The sequence below is a fragment of the Mus musculus genome, chromosome 5 (assembly GCF_000001635.26).
Source record: "Mus musculus strain C57BL/6J chromosome 5, GRCm38.p6 C57BL/6J".
In the NCBI taxonomy this organism is placed as follows: domain Eukaryota; kingdom Metazoa; phylum Chordata; class Mammalia; order Rodentia; family Muridae; genus Mus; species Mus musculus.
Window position 1 is genome coordinate 105,223,809 of NC_000071.6, and position 18,408 is coordinate 105,242,216.

The following is an 18,408-nucleotide window of genomic DNA, read 5'->3' on the forward strand; positions in this document are numbered from 1 at the left end:
AAGGCATAACGTAAGAAGACACATGTCTTGCAGCTGCTTTTGCAGACAAGAAAATCAAGGCAGCATTAAAAACCTATGTTCATCTATAAGGAGAACAATGTATATCTCTGTGAAATGTATTTTAAGATGGGCACATACAATAAATTCATGAAATAGAATTAGGCAGCCAAAAGTTTCTTAAAGGAAGGACAACACAAAAACAGACAGTACAAATATCTGCACTTGAGCATGCATTGTCTCTAGATGCATGAAAAAAACTGAAAAGAATGTCACCTTGAATAACTTTGCTGTGCTTTGGGCTCTACTCTTTCCAAATAAAATTAAACACCACATCCAAACAATATCAACCAATGACCTAGCAACACTTCTGCAGAACTCCATCCCATTGGGAAGACTCCACCAAGGATGGGAGGCACTCAGCAAATGACAACCCTCCCCAGCCTTCCCACCACAGCCCTCCTGTACCTGGGATCAGCTTCAAGGCATTCTCCAGGTAGTCATCACTTGTGATGTCTTCCCCATTTAACTTCAGCTCCAGCATGAAATCCCGAACAATCCAGACAAAGTCTGGAAAGAAACTCACAAACTCTGTGGAATTCTTTATTCCAGCAGGATTTGGGGAAGACTTTGCTCTGATCAGCTCTGTGAGTTCTGTGACATAACTGGCACTTGGCTAAGGAAAAGGGACATCATGCACATGCTCTCATGGTTCTCTTATTAAAATAAATCATTCTAAACACTGCTTTGCCCCAACAAAAGCCACATAGTGACAGGGCAGGGCAGTGAGTTCATATTCATTCCATAGCACTCAATGAAACATGGTGGCTCAGGTCCCAGAAGGATACTGCAGCTGCTCCAGGGCCTGGTGGTTGATGGTGATCATGCTGTTGTAGATGAAGGTGCTGCTCAGAAGCACACTGAGGGCAAAGATCCACAAGTCGTTCTTAGGATCACCCTAGAAAATATGTGAAAGAAGAGGTCTGAGCAGAGCACTCCTCAGAAGGGACTTGGGCTGGTCCTGTGGCCTTGTTACTCCAGGTACTCTGGGGGCCAAAGCAGGAGGAGCAAAAGCCCTTTACTTGGTTAAAGAAAGAATGTGAAGTCAACCTGAGAAACTTAGTAGAACCTATATTACCCTGCATAGAACAAAAATGTCAACTGGAGCAAGCATCTCAATGTTTGATCAGGCACACTGAATTTCATAGGCAAGGGGAGGGAGAATAAACTTAAAATCATTGGCACAGGAAGACTTTCTTAACAGGACACAGATCACACAGATGCTAAAGACAAGAATAAATAAATAATGCTTTGTGAATAGGAAAAGGTATTTAACATCTATATTTCTCATAGATGGTTACTATCCAGAACATATACAGAACTTGAAAAAACAAAACAAAACAAAAAACAAAAACAAAACTGACAGCATGCACTTCTTGGCATCCACAATACTGTCTGCATTTGGTGACTGTATGTGGGATGGATCTACAGGAGGGGAAGGCTCTTTATGGCATTTCCTTCAGTCTCTGTTCCATAATTTTTTCTCCTTATCTGTTCTCATATTTTGTTACTCCTTCTAAGCCTGATACAGCTGTCTCCTGAGAGGCGCTGCCAGAGCCTAACAAATACAGAGTTGGATGCTCTCAGATAACCATGGGACTGTGCACAGGTTCCCCAATGGAGGAGTTAGAGAAAGGACTGAAGGAGCTGAAGGGGTTAGCAACCCCATAGGAAGAAGGAAAACATCAACCAACCAGAACCTCCAGAGCTCCCTGGGACTAAACCACCAACTAAAAAGTACACATGGAGTCACCCATGGCTCTAGCCACAAATGTAGCAGAGATTGCTTTATCTTGCATCAGTGGGAGAAGAGGTCCTTGGTCCTGTGAAGGCTCCATGCTCCAGAGTAGGAGAATTCAAAGGTGGGTAGGCAGGAGTAGGTAGGAGGTTGGAGAGCACCCTCATAGAAGCAGGAGGAGGGGGAGGGTGGGAGGGAGTTTCAGGGAGGCTGGGGGGGGGGGGGTGGAGACCAGGAAAGGGGATAACATTTGAATTGTAAATAGAAAAAAATCCAATAAAAACTGAATATTAAGAAAATAAATAAAAATAAATGTCCCAATTTAAAATTAGTGATAGAAGTAAACATAGAAGAGTTCTGAAACAATGAGACACATGTGGCCAAGGAGCAAATAAAAGGCGAGCCTCTCTGGTGTCCAACTGGGACACAGCCAGCATAGGTGAGCTGCACACTGTTTCCTGAGCTCCACTGTCAGGCCAAAGGCTCTGCATGCCTCCCTGAGGAGTCCTGTCAGCAGCAGGAACATCCAGCTAACACCAGTACCAACCAGATAGCTATAGCATGAGGACACAACCAGAAAGAGCCTGGGCAATATAGCACCACCAGGGCCCAGCTATTTTACCACAGCAAGCCCTGGATATCCTAACATAGCCAAAGCACAAGAAGATGACTGTAAACCCAAACTTATAAAGAATTTAGAGGCCTTTAAAGAGGAAATGAATAAATCCCTTAAAGAAATACAGGGAAAAACAATCAAACAGGAAATGCATAAAACTGTTCAAGACCTGGAAATGTACATAGAAACAATAAAGGAAACACAAACTGAGGGAATCTGGGAGATGGAAAACATAGGGAAGAGATCAGGAGCAAAAGATGCAAGCATCACCCAAAGAGTACAAGAGATGGAAGAAGGAATCTCAGGAATAGAAGATACAATAAAAGAAATGAATACATCACCGGGCCAGATAGTTTTAGTGCAGAATTCTATAACTTTCAAAGATGAGCTAATACCAACACTCCTCAAACTATTCCACAAAATGAAAACACAAAAAACATTGTCAAAATCATTCTATGAGGTCAGTTTCACCCAGATACATAAAATACAAAGACTCATAAAAGTAAGAATTTCAGAACATTGATGCAAAAATAATCAATAAAATACTTGAAAACCTAATCCAAGAAAAATCAAATATATCATCCACCATGATCAAGTAGGCTTCATCCCTGACATGCAGGAATGTCTCAACATACAAAAATCTATGAATGTGACACAACATATGAACCAACTGGGAGAAAAAGCCATATTATCACATTGTTAGATTCTGAAAATAGCCTTTGACAAAATCCAACATCACTTCATGATAAAAGTCTTGGATATATCAGGGGTATGAGGTGCATAGACAAACAGAAAATACAGCAAGCAAAAAGCCAACATCAAATTAAATGAAGACAAACTTATAACAACTCTACTAAAATATGGATATATATTCAATACAGTGTCTGGATTTCTACCTAAAGCAATAAGAAAACTAAAGGCGATCAAGAGAATACAAATTGAAAAGGATGATGTCAAAACACCATTATTTGTAGAAGAAATGATAGTATACATAAGTGGTTCTAAAAATTCCACTAGGGAACAAATACAGCTGTTAAGCACTTTTACTGAAGTGGATGGGAACAAGGTTACTACAACAAATCAGTAGCTCTCCTATATACAAATGACAGACTGAGAAAAGAAACAGGAAAACACTATCTTTCACAATAGCCTTACATAATATCGCAGTGTAACTCTAACCAAGCATGTAAAAGACCTGTGTGACAAAAATGACAAGTCTTTGAAAAAAGAAATTGAAGAAGGTATTAGAGAATAGAAAGACCTCCAATGCACATGGATAGGTAGGGTTAATGAAGTGAAAATGGCCATCTTACCAAAAGCTATCTACAGATTCAATGCAGTTCACAACAAAATTCTGACACAGTTCTTTCCAAACCTTTAAAGAACAATTCTCAAATTCATATGGAAAAATAAAAATCCCAAGATAATGAAAAGAGTTCAGTACAATCAAAAAACTTTTAGAAGTATCACCATTCCTGATTTCAAGCTGTACTGCAGAGGAAAAATAATAAAAAACATACTATATTGCAATAAAAACAGACAAATTGAACAGTGGAATAGAATCAATGACTCAGAGATAGATCCACACACCAAATATAGAAGATAAAATTGAAGAAACTGATTCATCAATGGACCAGATGGTTTTAGTGCAGAATTCTACCAAACTCTCAAAGATGAGCTAATACCTACACTCCTCAAACTTCCACAAAATGAAAACAGATGGAACATTGCTAAACTCATTCTAAAAGATCACTGTCACCATGATACCTAAATCCACAGAAACACTCACCAAAGTAAGAATTTCAGACCAATTTCCCTTAATAACATTGATGCAAAAATAATCAATAAAATACTCACAAACCAAATGAAAGAATACATCAAAATTATCATCCACCATAATCAAGTAGGCTTCATCCCAGAGATACAGGGATGTCTTAACATACAAAATTCCATCAATGTAATACAACATATAAACAAACTAAAAGAAAAAACTATGCTATCATATCATTAGATGTTGGAAATAGCCTTTGACAAAAGCCAACATAACTTCATGATAAAAATCTTGGAGATATCAGGGGTAAAATTTCCATACCTAAACATAATATACAGCAAGCCAATAACCAACATCAATTAAATGGAGACAAAGTTAAAGCAATTCTAGTAAAATAAGGAACAAGACAAAGCTGTCTACTCTCTCCATATCTATTCAATATACTACCTGGAGTTCTGCCTAGACCAACAAGAAAACTAAAGGAGATCAAGGGGATACCAATTGAAAAGGGAGATATCAAAACACCATTATTTGTAGATGATATGATGATATACATGAGTGGCTCTAAAAAATTCCACTAGGGAACCTAGACAGCTGATAAGCACTTCCAGTGAAGTGGATGGGCACAAGGTTAACTACAATAAATCAGTAGCCCTCTTAAATACAAATGAGAGACTGAGAAAAGAAACAGGAAAACACTACCTTTTACAATAGTCTTACATAATTTAAAATATCTTGGTGTAACACTAACCAAGCAAGTGAAAGACCTGTATGGCACAAATGTCAACTCTTTGAAGACAGAAACTGTAGAAGGTATCAGAAGATAGAAAAGTCTCTCATGCTCATGGATTGATAGGGTTAACAAAGTGAAAATGGCCATCTTCTGAAAAGCAATCTACAGATTTAATGCAGTTCTCATCAAAATTCCAACACAATTCTTTCCAAAACTTTAAGAGAAATTCTCAAATTCATTTGGAAAAACAAAAAACTAAAGACAGAGAAAAGAGTTCTGTATAATAAAAGAACTTGTGGATGTATCACCATTCCTGATTTCAAGCCATTGCTTTTATTACAGAGCAATAGTAATAAAAACCACATGGTATTGCCATAAAAACAGATTGATCAGTGAAATAGAATCAAAGACCCAAGATAGATCCACATACCTACAGACACTTGGTTTTTGACAAGAAAACCAAAACCATACAATGGAAAAAATGAATGCATCTTCAACAAATGGTGCATTTAGAAGAATGCAAATAGTGCACAAAACTCAAAACCAAATGGGTCAAAGACCTCAACATAAAACTAGATACACCAAATCTAATAGGAGAGAAAATAGGAAATATCCTTGAACCAGTTGGTTCAGGAGACAACTTCCTAAACAGAACACCCACAATTCAGGCACGAAGGCCAACAATCAATAAATGTGACCTCATGAAATTCAAAATCTTCTGCAAGGCAAAGGACACCATCAATAGGACAATATGGCAACCTATAGAATGGGAAAAGATCTTCACCAGCCCTATATCTGACAGAAAGTTAATATTCAAAATATACCAAGAACTCAAGAAATTATACATGAACAAACCAAATAACCTAATTTTATTATGGGGTACATATCTAAATAGAAAATTCCTCTAAACAGAAGAATATCTAATGGCCAATAAGCACTCAAAGAAATGTTCAATGTCCCTAGTCATAAAGAAATGTATATCAACATGACTCTGAGATTCCATCTTATACCTGTCAGAATGGCTAAGATAAAAAAATTCAAGGTACAGTACAAGCTGGTGAGGACATAGACCAAGAGGACACTCCTTCATTGCTGGTTGGAGTATAAAAATGTACAACCACTTTGGAAATCAATATGGTGGTTGCTCAGAAAACTGGGAACAGTTCTACTTCAAGACTCAGCTATACCCCTCGTGGGCATATACTGAAACAATGCTCCACTATACCACAAGGACCTTTGCTTGACTATGTTCATAGCAGATTTATTCAGAATAGTCAGAGACTGTAAACCACCTAGATGTTCCTCAAAAAAAAAAAAAAAAAGAATAGACAAAGAAACTGTGGTTGGCTTATAAAATGAAATACAATTCAGCTATTAAAAACAAGGCTTCATAAAATGAGTTGGGTAGAGACCTTCTACTTCTATTTTGTGAAATAGTTTGTGCAGAACTGGAATTAGATCTTCTTTGAAGGTCTGATAGAACTCTGCACTAAACCCGTCTGGTCCTGGGCTTTTTTTGGCTGGGAGACTATTAATAACTGCTTCTATTTCTTTAGGGGATATGGGACTGTTTAGATGGTCAACTTGATCCTGATTCAACTTTGGTACCTGGTATCTGTCCAGAAATTTGTCCATTTCGTCCAGGTTTTCCAGTTTTGTTGAGTATAGCCTTTTGTAGAAGGATCTGATGGTGTTTTGGATTTCTTCAGGATCTGTTGTTATGTCTCCCTTTTCATTTCTGATTTTGTTAATTAGAATTTTGTCCCTGTGCCCTCTAGTGAGTCTAGCTAAGGGTTTATCTATCTTGTTGATTTTCTCAAAGAACCAACTCCTCATTTGGTTAATTCTTTGAATAGTTCTTCTTGTTTCCACTTGGTTGATTTCACCCCTGAGTTTGATTATTTCCTGCCGTCTACTCCTCTTGGGTGAATTTGCTTCCTTTTATTCTAGAGCTTTTAGCTGCATATGTATCAAAAGATGGCCTAGTCGGCCATCACTGGAAAGAGAGGCCCATTGGACACGCAAACTTTATATGCACTAGTACAGGGGAACGCCAGGGCCAAAAAGGGGGAGTGGGTGTGTAGGGGAGTGGGGGTGGGTGGGTATGAGGGATCTTTGGTATAGCATTGGAAATGTAAATGAGCTAAATACCTAATAAAAAATGGAAAGAAAAAAGAAAAAAGAGGAAAAACAAACAAACAAACAAACAAACAAACAAACAAAACAAGGCATCATGAAATTGCAGTCAAATGAATGGAATTAAAAAATGCTGATGTCCATGGAATCGTCTGACAAACCACATGAACACTGGTCTCAGTCTGACAGGATAGTTTATTGAGCATATGGCCCAGGACTGAAAACCAGGACTGTGGTCCAGATACAACATATAGGACCCTTAAAGTCCAAGACCTATGAACATTTGTGTCCAAGTTATTCCATCAATAAGGATTTAGGAACAGGGGAATTCCTTAGTATAGATTACTGGAGTCTGGTGCAAAATGGAGGACTTCTAGAGTCTGGTACAAAATGGAGGACTTCTTTTACCAGCAGGTCTTTCCCTTCTCTGACCTTGTCTGGGGATCCCTACTCCCCACATCCCTGCAGGTGGGATAGGGAGAGGAAAAGATTGAGCAGCCCTTGGCAGAACTACAAATTTCCTCACCTTCCACTCTCCCATCAGAACTCACCAAGCAAGTACCTGGGATTCCTAGACTGCGTCTCCATGCAAATGAGGTACACAAAGAACTTTAAACCATAGCCAATGATTTTCATTTGCCCTGAAAACTCCTCCCCAGTCTATAAAATCCATATATAGCCCCTGGTTCACCCTGAATAAAGTGTATGCTTTCAAGCCCATCCCCAACTCCAAATAAAAGTATGTGTACAAGCTAAACTTGCCTAAGAGGTATTTCATTGAAGATTATCAGAGAAGGCCTTCACCTAAAAGAGCTCTAACACTAAGATCCTTGGAGAAGGCCTTCTCTTCCCACACCCTTACTCCCAGCCAGACCAGGATGCTGCAGAGCTCCACCCATTCTGGACTCCCCTTGAAATTTCCCGCCCAGTGTGCAAGTCTGGACACCCTGAGAACGATAAATTGGAGGGCATGGACCACAGCTGGTCCCCTAGATTACACACCACTTTTAACAAAATTAAGCTTCCAAGAACAGAAACACACATTCTGATTTAAAACAAGTCATCAGGCTATATTAATCAGAACAGTATGGTTTATATGAAAATCTTTTTCTTTCCTTATTTTTTTTAATTTAAATTTTTTTTTTTATTTCGAGACACAGTTTCTCTGTGTAGTCCTGGCTGTCCTGGAACTCACTCTGCAGACCAGGCTGGCCTCAAACTCAGAAGTCTGCCTGCTTCTGCCTACCAAATGCTGGGATTAAAAGCATGCACCACCACTGCTCAGCCCAAGTGCTGTTAACAGATAAGGAGATAGCAGTGGACACTGTCTGTCTTGGAATATCATAGTGAATCCCATTACCTTGTACAATTAACATGTACCCATGTGTCATTGACTATTCTTAAAGTATGATAATAACAAAGACAAGGATATGCACTAATGGAGCAGAATAAAAGGCTCCAAAATAAACCCACGAGTTAACTGTCAAATGATCTTTGCAGGGGTGTCAGGAACACACAATGCAGGAAGACGGTGTCTTCAACAAAGAGTGCTGGGGAAAGAGGGCATCTATACGCAGACAGCAAAATTAGATCCTATGCACATATACCCAAGTCAGCAAAAATAGAGAGTTAAAAGCAAGACGTGCAATTTTGTACAGCAACCTCAGCAGTGTGTAGATGCAAAGGCAGTGAAAGTAGCACCCAACAGCACAGCTGCAGTGCTCAACCGCCAAGGTGTGGACTCATCATGAAGTAGGTGAGGATAGAGAAAATATATCACACATGTGGAATGGCCTCTGACACAGACACAGGAAGGAAGGAAGGAAGGAAGGAAGGAAGGAAGGAAGGAAGGAAGGAAAGGAGGGAGGGAGGATGGGAGGGAGGGAGAGAGGGAGGGAGGGATGAAGGGAGAGAGAGAGAGAAAGAGAGAGAGAGAGAGAGAGAGAGAAAGAGAGAGAGAGAGAGAGAGAGAGAGAGAGAGAGGAGGGAGAAAGGAAGGAAGAAAGAAAGGAAGAAGAAAGAAGACAGACAGGAAGAAAGAGAGAAGAGACAGGTCAGCATGAAGGAAAGAAAGAAGGAAGGAAAAAAGGATGGAAGGAATCCTGTGGTATAAATGTGTGAATGAGTATAGCATGCATCTAGGAAAATAGAATGACCAGGCATAGAGAAACAAATGCCACAAGACCCAACTCACATACAAATCTTAAAAAGTTGAATAGAAAGAACACAGTGCTGGTTCCCAGTGTCCTGAGAACAGTAGCACTACAGAAGAAACTAGACAAAAATCTATAAAATTTCAGTTACATAATAAAGTTAACAGAAAACATGAAACACCTAGAAGAAAAATTGGGTTTCTCATCATTAATATGGATAACAGCAATGTTAGCTATGATGCAAAAAGTAGGAGAAACAAACTCAAAATTTGACAAGTGAGGCAGAACCTGACCAAAAAGCTTCTTGCCAGAAAACAAAATAACCAATCAAAAATACACAACAGAACAGGAAAGCAATGTTTGCAAACCACATGTCCTCCAGGGGACATTCTAAACATATAAAGGTAGCATGCAACCAAACAACAAAACAAATCCAATACACCTACTAAATATGAGGAAGACTTTGAACATATGTTTCTGAAATGAAAGCACACAAGTGGTTGATAAGTTTACGAACAGACAGTGAACATCATCGATGCTCAGGGGAATGGAGTCAAACTGAGAAGGGCATCATCACCATCTTAGGGCACCTGCCACTAAAAAACAATAGATAACAAGTTTTGATGAAGGGAATTTAAAAACAGACCCTGCACTCTTTTGGACAAAACACGAATTAGAAGGAAGAACCTTTATTTTGTTCACTAAAATCTAACTACTATGCCTGGAACCCAGGAATTTTAACTGTTGAATAAACTTCTACCAAACTCAATCAAATCATTTGCCCAAATGGCAAGAAATAAAAGCATGTTTTGCCTATTAAGATACACATAACTTTATCTGAGAGTGAACACAAAATAAAACACTCTTTATAACACTGGTTGCAGTTCAGTCAGAATTCACACATAGATCATAGTTCGATAACAAGGGCACAGAAGGGCCAGCCTGAGCCTCATCCTACCTTTTCCACATCCCCCAGGCCCTCGGTGTCCAGGAGGACCAGGGTGTGCTCTGGCTTGGTGGGGTGTGGCATGCACCACATCCAGATGCCCTTGGTTTGAGACTGCACAGTGGAGCCCAGAGGGAAGCCTGAATGGAAGAGAGGAGGAGGAAAGTCAGGATGTGAGTGTCCTGCACAGGCTGCCTTGTGTGCTAAAACCTCAGTGCGTAGCTGCCAGCATTATTGTGAGGGATTCTGAAGGTTTTAGGACTTGAAGCCCAGTGGAGGATGCAGGTAACTAGAGAAGGGATTTTGAAGGTTATAACTCAGTCTCCATTTCCTCCCTCAGTTTCTGCCTGCCTCTTTTGTGAAGCCAGTCCCAAGATCAATGAACCAAGAACTATGGAGTAAAATCTAAGTCAGGATAAGTGCCTCCTCATTAAGGTTTCTTCTTGAGGGTTTTGGTCACAGCCTTGAAAAAGTACAAAGAGGGAGCTATGCCCAAGAAAATTGGCTCTAGCAGCAGAATGGAAGGAGTGTTGTGAATACCTCAGCACTTGAAATGGTGCCCCATCTCCCCTTGAGAGTCCCTTCCTTTATAAGTCATCAATTCCAAGCTATATGCAACATTTAATAAGAAAACAAAGGCACACAAGGATTCCAGATGTTAACAAAGAGGCACCCACAAGGCAGAAAACATGGAGCTTTCTGGCAACTGCACAGAGTGTTTGGAGCAGCCATGGTTTTACACGCCTGCAATTCCAATAGGCAGGACACACACATGGGAAGGTTGCCAGTAATTTGAAGCCACTAGGACCCCATGAATAGAGCCAAGATGACCAACAAGACTTTTCAAAAAAGGAAGGAAGGAAGGAAGGAAGGAAGAAAGGAAGGAAGGAAGGAAGGAAGGAAGGAAGGAAGGAAGGAAGGAAGGAAGGGAAGAAGGGAAGAAGGGAAGAAGGGAAGAAGGGAAGAAGGGAAGAAGGGAAGAAGGGAAGAAGGGAAGAAGGGAAGAAGGGAAGAAGGGAAGAAGGGAAGAAGGGAAGAAGGGAAGAAGGAAAGAAGGAAAGAAGAAAAGAAGAAAAGAAGAAAAGAAGGAAAAGGGAAGGGGGAGGGCAGGGGAGGGGAGAGAAGGGAAGGGGAAAGAAGAGAAGGGAAGAGAAAGCGAACAACAACAACAACAGCAACAAAACACACACACACACACAACAATAACAAAAAACCCAAAGGTATTTTTGCAAATGTTGGGAAACCAGCATGGGCTCCAAGACAAAGACACATACAAAAAATAGAAAAAGGAAATAGTTTTGATAGTTTTTGCACCCAGAATGATTAAGACAGAAGTGTGCTGCTATAAAGGGTATAAAGTCCTTTTTGAAGTTTTTTCAAGACTTATTTATTTCTAAGAAAAGTATTCGTAAGATTTACAAATTTCATTTAATGAATATGAGAATTTTGCCAGTGTGTATATGAGTGTACCGTGAGCATGGCTGGTGCCTATTGTAGCCAAAAAAAGAGCATCAGTTCCTCTCAGGTTGGACTTTCTAAAAAAATATAAGTCACCATGTGGGTGTGCAGACCCAAACCTTGCCTGCATGAGCAATCAGAGCTCTTAGCCACTGGACCAACTCTCCATCTCTACCTGTCAGAGATTTTTAAAGTCGTAAGTATTCAAGGACTTTCTATCCTGATGTAAATATCTTACTGAGAAAGGAGAGCCTGCTGTAGGAGACAGGGGACTGAGGCGCAGGATCCCATTGTTCTGGGCATCAGAAAAGGCCTCATCTTGAGCACTCAGAGGGGAGATTTTCTTCAACAGAATGGAAGGGAAGAGCACAGGAGAGATTATTGGGGAGCAGCAATAAAGGGATTCAATTTAGCATGAGAGGGTGGCTTTGCTAAAAAGAAGTTCTGCTGTCCATTGTTATAATTGGGAATACAAATTAAGGAAAAGTGATAGACACAGTCAAACCTTTGGCTGGTAGGCAGCATGCCACTCACCGTGATTCTGTCCCGCCAGACAGTTCATCAAATAGGACTTCCCAGTACGGGACCATCCAACAATAGCCACGACTACCACTGGCTGAGAAATCTTGTCCAGAATCTCTATGGCTTCCTGGTTCACTGACAGCTGTTCATTGTGGTTTTCCACAAGGCAAATGGGAGCCATTTGTGGTTGGGTCATAGCAACCTGCCAACGTAGATGAATCTATAATAGGAGAAAGAGAGTAAAGTCATTCTCTGCCTCACTGACACCCAATGGCTCAGCAGCTAAGACCAGTTGGTGACCTTTGTAGGTTTCCTGTTGGCAGTGCGTAGCCTCAAATGGCAGCATGTAACCTCGAATCTGCAGTACAGAGGGCCTGCTTCTCTTTCTTCATTATTCTTCAAAGTTCTAAAGAAGCTTTAATAACACATGGGCTGCTCTCATCTATAAAGTTTTGCTTCAATGGAATAAAATCCAAAAAATAATGACCTTAAGCAAGGTCACTGCATGCTATATGCTAAGCCCTGTAATGAGCACCCTTAGTATGTGACCTCAAAAACCTTTAAGTCCTTACATGTTATGGATTATTCTACCATGCTGCTAATGAGAAAAGCAAGTTGTCAAAACCAGAACAGCACAGCAAAATGGCAGCCTAGTTAGCTCTAGGCCCTTGGTATCTCCATGAATAGATTTTAAGATGGCTAAAAATATGTAGAAACTGTGAACAGTTCCCAAGAATTACATGAACACTGAGATGTGCAGCTGACTAAAGGGTGGGAATTACATGAGTCCTTGTTTGACTTTTTACTGCCTACCTGCACCCCACCTGACACAGGTTCTGACTGCAGGAAGCAATGCAGACCTTAACTACAGCAGGCTAACCTGGGGCTAACCTGGTTTCAGTCTTACCTAACTTGTGTTTCAAGTAGGGATTATTTCTTGAACATGAAAACAAAATCTCAACATGAGCAAATAAATAGAAAAAAATCCACTTTGTAAAGTTAAGAAATTCGTGCACCCACAATATGTACTCACTGATAAGTGGATACTAGCCCAAAACCTAGGATACCCACGATATAAGATACAATTTCCTAAACACATGAAACTCAAGAAAAATGAAGACTGAAGTGTGGACACTATGCCCCTCCTTAGAAGTGGGAACAAAACACCCATGGAAGGAGTTACAGAAACAAAGTATGGAGCTGAGATGAAAGGATGGACCATGTAGAGACTGCCATATCCAGGGATCCACCCCATAATCAGCTTCCAAATGCTGACACCATTGCATACACTAGCAAGATTTTACTGAAAGGACCCAGATGTAGCTGTCTCTTGTGAGACTATGCCGGGGCCTAGCAAACACAGAAGTGGATGCTCACAGTCAGCTAATGGATGGATCACAGGGCTCCCAATGGAGGAGCTAGAGAAAGTACCCAAGGAGCTAAAGGGATCTTCAACCCTATAGGTGGAACAACATTATGAACTAACCAGTACCCCTGAGCTCTTGACTCTAGCTGCATATGTATCAAAAGATGGCCTAGTCGGCCATCACTGGAAAGAGAGGCCCATTGGACACGCAGACTTTGTGTGCCCCGGTACAGGGGAACGCCAGGGCCAAAGGGGGGGAGTGGGTGGGTAGGGGAGTGGGGGTGGGTGGGTAAGGGGGAGTTTTGGTATAGCATTGGAAATGTAAATGAGCTAAATACCTAATAAAAAATGGAAAAAAAAAAAAAAGAAATTCGTGCACCAGAGCATTCTATACAGCGTGTAAAAAGGCAACCCAAGAATGGGTGACGAAGACCTGTAGTAAATCACATGTGTGATAAAGGGTTACTATCTGAAACAAAGTGGCTCTACAATTCATCACAGACACCTCAGTTCTAAACTGAGAAAAGCACTGGGTTGAAATTTCTGCAGAGAAGGCTTACAAATGTCCATGAGCACACAAGATAGTACTCAATATTACAAATCACCTTGTATGAGAAAACTATAAAATTTTTAAATAAACTTACTTGAAAAAGATGTAATGTCCAAATTGGGATGTACCAGAGTGAAAGGTGAAATGTCTCTGTTCCCAGGACAGAATGGCAATCAGGTTTTATTAGGGAAACATGGATGCAAAATGAAGAAACTTTTCGTTACACTATTTCTGTTTTGCCATGCTGAGGGACATGGTGTAAGAGTCTAGAGTCACATGATCATGTGTGATTTGGCTTCTTAGAGCTCACTGAGGATGAGGCTTGCTTTGGGTTAACATACATATTTATTTGAAATTGTTTGCTTAGTCTTGCTGATGTTTGCAGTTTAAGCATAAATGAAGTTATTTTAAGAGCTACTTGGTTTTGTTGCTCAATAATTCTTCAGACCCAGTGTTCATTATAACGTGGCTTTGAAAAACAGTTGGGAAGTGCCAATCAAACCACAAGGCATCACTTCATACACACAAGGACAGCTACCACACAAGGCAAAAACAAATACATGTAACCTGGAATTTAAACATCTCATATGTCTATACTCCGCAGCTAAGAACACAAAATATTACCTCACAGGAAACAGTCCTGGCTTCTGAGAAAATATATAGTTATGTTTGACCTAAAAGCTCTCCTTTGATTACAACACAAACAAACTAGAAAACAAGGACTTGGATGAACCTTTGAGCTGTATTGATCATGGTAGCTGTATTTACAATACCCACAATGTGGACACAGCCCAGTCTCCCACCAACAGATCACCAACAGATGCATACATTAACACAGTCTGATAGCATGCAAATTAGAATATTATTCAGCAAGAAAAAGGAATACAATTCTACTGCACACTTCTTTATAGAACTTCATAGACTTGAGGCTATCCATGAATCCCTGCAGACCAGACAACACATAACCTACCTCCCCTGCCCTGCCCTCAGTCCCAGATGAGCATGAGGACATTATGCCAAGGAAGGAGAATGTGCAGAATCCTAAGAAGTTAGATACAGGTGATGTCACTTAACTCCAGAAACCAGGCTCTCTGCAACTTAGTTCCATGTATGAGATAATACTAGCAGCCCAAACAAAATGCACATAGCACTACGTGATCTCTACATCTCACATACAACATAAACATCAAGAGAGAACTGGACTATCTTCTTACACTTAATACGAAGTCAGTGAGGTAGGAACTAAGTTATTTCCAGATAGAGGTTTGCCAAGCTCTTGTGCTGAATCTTCCTCACACGGTTCCTCCACAGAAAGACTTTCCTCTGCCTACAGCTGCCTGTGAACCAGGGAAGGAGCTGTTGCTGTGGTCCCAGCTGAGGCAGGACCAGGGCACTTCCCACAGCTTCACCAACAGAGCAGGGCAGCCAGCAGTGTCAGGCTACAACTTTGTATCTGTCCTTTATCAGAGGAAAGAAACTGACCTCCTAGACCTAAAGCCAGCCTCAGCCCCCTGTAGACCAGAGAGCACAGAACCTACCTCCCTTCCCCTTCCCCCAGGTGCCACTTTGAATTGGAAATCAACCTGAGATCCAGACTAAGTTGCTCCTAAAATATACCTGGTCCCCACAGTACAGGTCCAAGTGCAGTTTTCAGCTGCTTCTCTCTCCTAGGAATCACCTCTGCTCTCCTCCCTCCTGCTCTCTTTGCTCCTCTTTTATGTGAGCACACACACACACACACACACACACACACACACACACACACACACACACACACACAGTGGAAAGAAATCACATGCTGCAGCAGAAACAAAACTGAAAATAAAGTAGAATAAGGCCAATGGTAACTTAGCCAAGGCTGGGGGGTTGAGAGGGAGGTCAGAGGTTCCTGGCTGTCAGAAAAGTCAGTGTGATACTCTGTTGCAGCCAAAAGACAGCAGGCCTCCACTGTGGACAGTGTTTACTTTCTCTTTCCTTTGAACCCATCTCCAGTTTCCTCCAGCCTTCTTGGCACAGATAAAGCACAGTAAACCCAGGTCCCCATCAGTGGAAATGACACAATCTGGGAGGATTGCAAGTGTGCTTCTCTCAGGGGAAATCCCTGGTGCTTCCTGATCAAAGAGCTTTAATGTTTGAACCATGTGTTTTCTAAAACAGGAACCATCACTGTTGCCATTTCTTCTGGGCTGCCCCACAGTTACCTGGCAACAGCCAGGTGGGTCTGACTTACAATAAAAGGGACTGCTTGTCCATCCCCCCCCTCCACTCTTTCTCTCTAATAGTCCTCTCTTACTTTCTTACCCTCTTTCTTCTCATTCCCTCCTTCTCCTTCCTCCCCCACTCTCTGTCCCTCTTTCTCTGTATCTACAACCCCCTCAACTCCCCTCTCCAGATCTTAAATACACTCTATTCTATACTATACAACTGTGTGGCTGGTACCTCAGGAGGAGGAAGGGATGCTTCAGCACTGGCCCTCTGAGGCACCCCCTTCCACTTCACCATACCACGCCTCTACCACACATGTCCCTGACTTCTTTTTTTTTATTCAAAAAACACAGCAGTCAATCTAAAAACTGTTTTTTCAAAGAAGTAATTTAAGAATAGTAAGTAGGAATTGTGTTCAAGATAGAAGCTAAGAAAACTCACTTCAGAGATGGGACCTTAAAAATGAAAGCTTTATTTTCTGAGCCCTTAGGGAGGCAGCCAGTTTGGGATCTGAACTTTGTTCCAGATGGGAGATTGAACACCATTTGTAAAGCATGAAACACAAAGTGCAAGGGGAGCTGCAAGTTAGCCATTGTGTTTTCACCTGAAGGATTAAACAAGGGAGGTCCCTTGGAGACTGTATTGGCATCAGAACATCCCAAAACTATGACATCACATAGATGACAGCAAGACCTGCAACCTGCAGACTATTTGCCAAGACAACAGGCACCATATTCCCAGCATCCACTTGGCTAACTCCCACCTTTACCTGTGTTAAATCATTTTCCATATAAATGAGGGAGAACGGCCCTTCCTCACTCTCTCTCCCCCTTTTCTCCTTCTGACACGACCTTGTCTCCCCCTTCCAATACAACCACTTCCACGTTGAACTGCCTTGGCCTAGTGTGCTGTTGAGATGAGACCCGCCATTCTAACACATCATTTGGTGCCAAAACCTGGGAAAACTCAGAGGTTAAGGGAACATCCGCTGCAGAGCACAGCAGCAGGAGGACCCTGGTGGAGGTGTTGGACCATGGCCAAGTGGGCCAGCAAATGGCAGCTGGCTGAGGTTGCTGTAAGAGCCTCAATGCTCAGAGCAGCTGTGACCACCAGCAGTGGACTGAGCCAGAATTCTACCCCCTGCTGAGCCCAGCTGCCAACACTGCCTCTTCCAACACGATATCTGCTGGTACTTCAACCATGAAAGCTGTGCCCTCCTGGTTCATCTTGCAGGCCTGGCTTCCACACTTCTAATTACCAGTTCGCTAAAATTCTCACAGACACTGGCATATTAATTGGTAGGATCGCTTGGCTGGAGGGCCTCTAATTTCTCAGATAGGGCCTCACCAGCCTTTTCTGGGAACTAAGAGGTTGGCATTTTACAGTCACGCCTCCAGCTGACATACAAGTTAAGACATCAACTGTTTGGGTGACCAACCACCCCCCCCAAAAAGCTGCTCTCATCCTCCTCACCCACCCCCCACCCCCCAACCCCCCCCCCCCGGGGCTCTTGCAGCCGCTTAAAATCCCTGGATCCAGAGTAGGGCACTTTCCACAGTAAGCCCAGGGCTATTAGAAGCCCCCATTACAACTTGGACATCTAGCCTGGCTGATTTCTTTTTTGGTTTCTGGATTGTTCTCGGGACACTGGTAGGAATACTCCAGTAACCCCCAAATGCATAATAAGATGTCTTCAAATGTACCCGCAGGAACCCCACTGGGATGTCTCCTGGTGCTGCAGACTATCCCGATCTTTCTTGGGTCTCCTATCTGCGCAGAACGGGTCTCTAGTTGCAGATGGGCAAAGGAGTTGGCGAATGACAAACAATAAGACAGGAGAGAGCATGTTGAATTTGAGTGTAATTTTTCAAATCAATCATCAAACTTTTTATACAGAAGAGTAACAAGAAACCAGGTGAGACACATCCACTGAGTTACAGTGACACAATACAAAAGGAATGTATACATCAAAAGATGGCAGGGACAAGGTCGCCTTTACCACTAAGGTGGGAGCCAACTGTAATGCTAGACTATTGTTAAGCCCACCACCAGAGGTTCTTAGTAAATGCCTGATTTATGCTGTTTCTTTGGGCCTGGTGAGGAAACCTGTCTCAGGGGGATTCCCTAACTCTTTCATGGTAAACCCACCTATTCACT

The 18,408-nt window shown here is 41.6% G+C and overlaps 1 protein-coding gene across 1 annotated transcript in view; it reads right to left on the reverse strand.

Annotated features, from left to right (window-relative positions):
• Nucleotides 1–15,725, reverse strand: part of Gbp10 (guanylate-binding protein 10) — a 23,835-nt gene extending 8,110 nt beyond the window's left edge. The window contains exons 1-5 of the mRNA NM_001039646.2: nucleotides 15,664–15,725; nucleotides 12,143–12,350; nucleotides 10,163–10,290; nucleotides 846–955; nucleotides 466–662 (exon numbers count right to left, since the gene is read on the reverse strand). Coding sequence (NP_001034735.2) covers nucleotides 466–662; nucleotides 846–955; nucleotides 10,163–10,290; nucleotides 12,143–12,326 — 619 coding nt within the window. The 5' untranslated portion in view covers nucleotides 12,327–12,350; nucleotides 15,664–15,725. The remainder of the gene's footprint in view (nucleotides 1–465; nucleotides 663–845; nucleotides 956–10,162; nucleotides 10,291–12,142; nucleotides 12,351–15,663) is intronic.
• Between the last annotated feature and the right edge of the window lie 2,683 nt (nucleotides 15,726–18,408).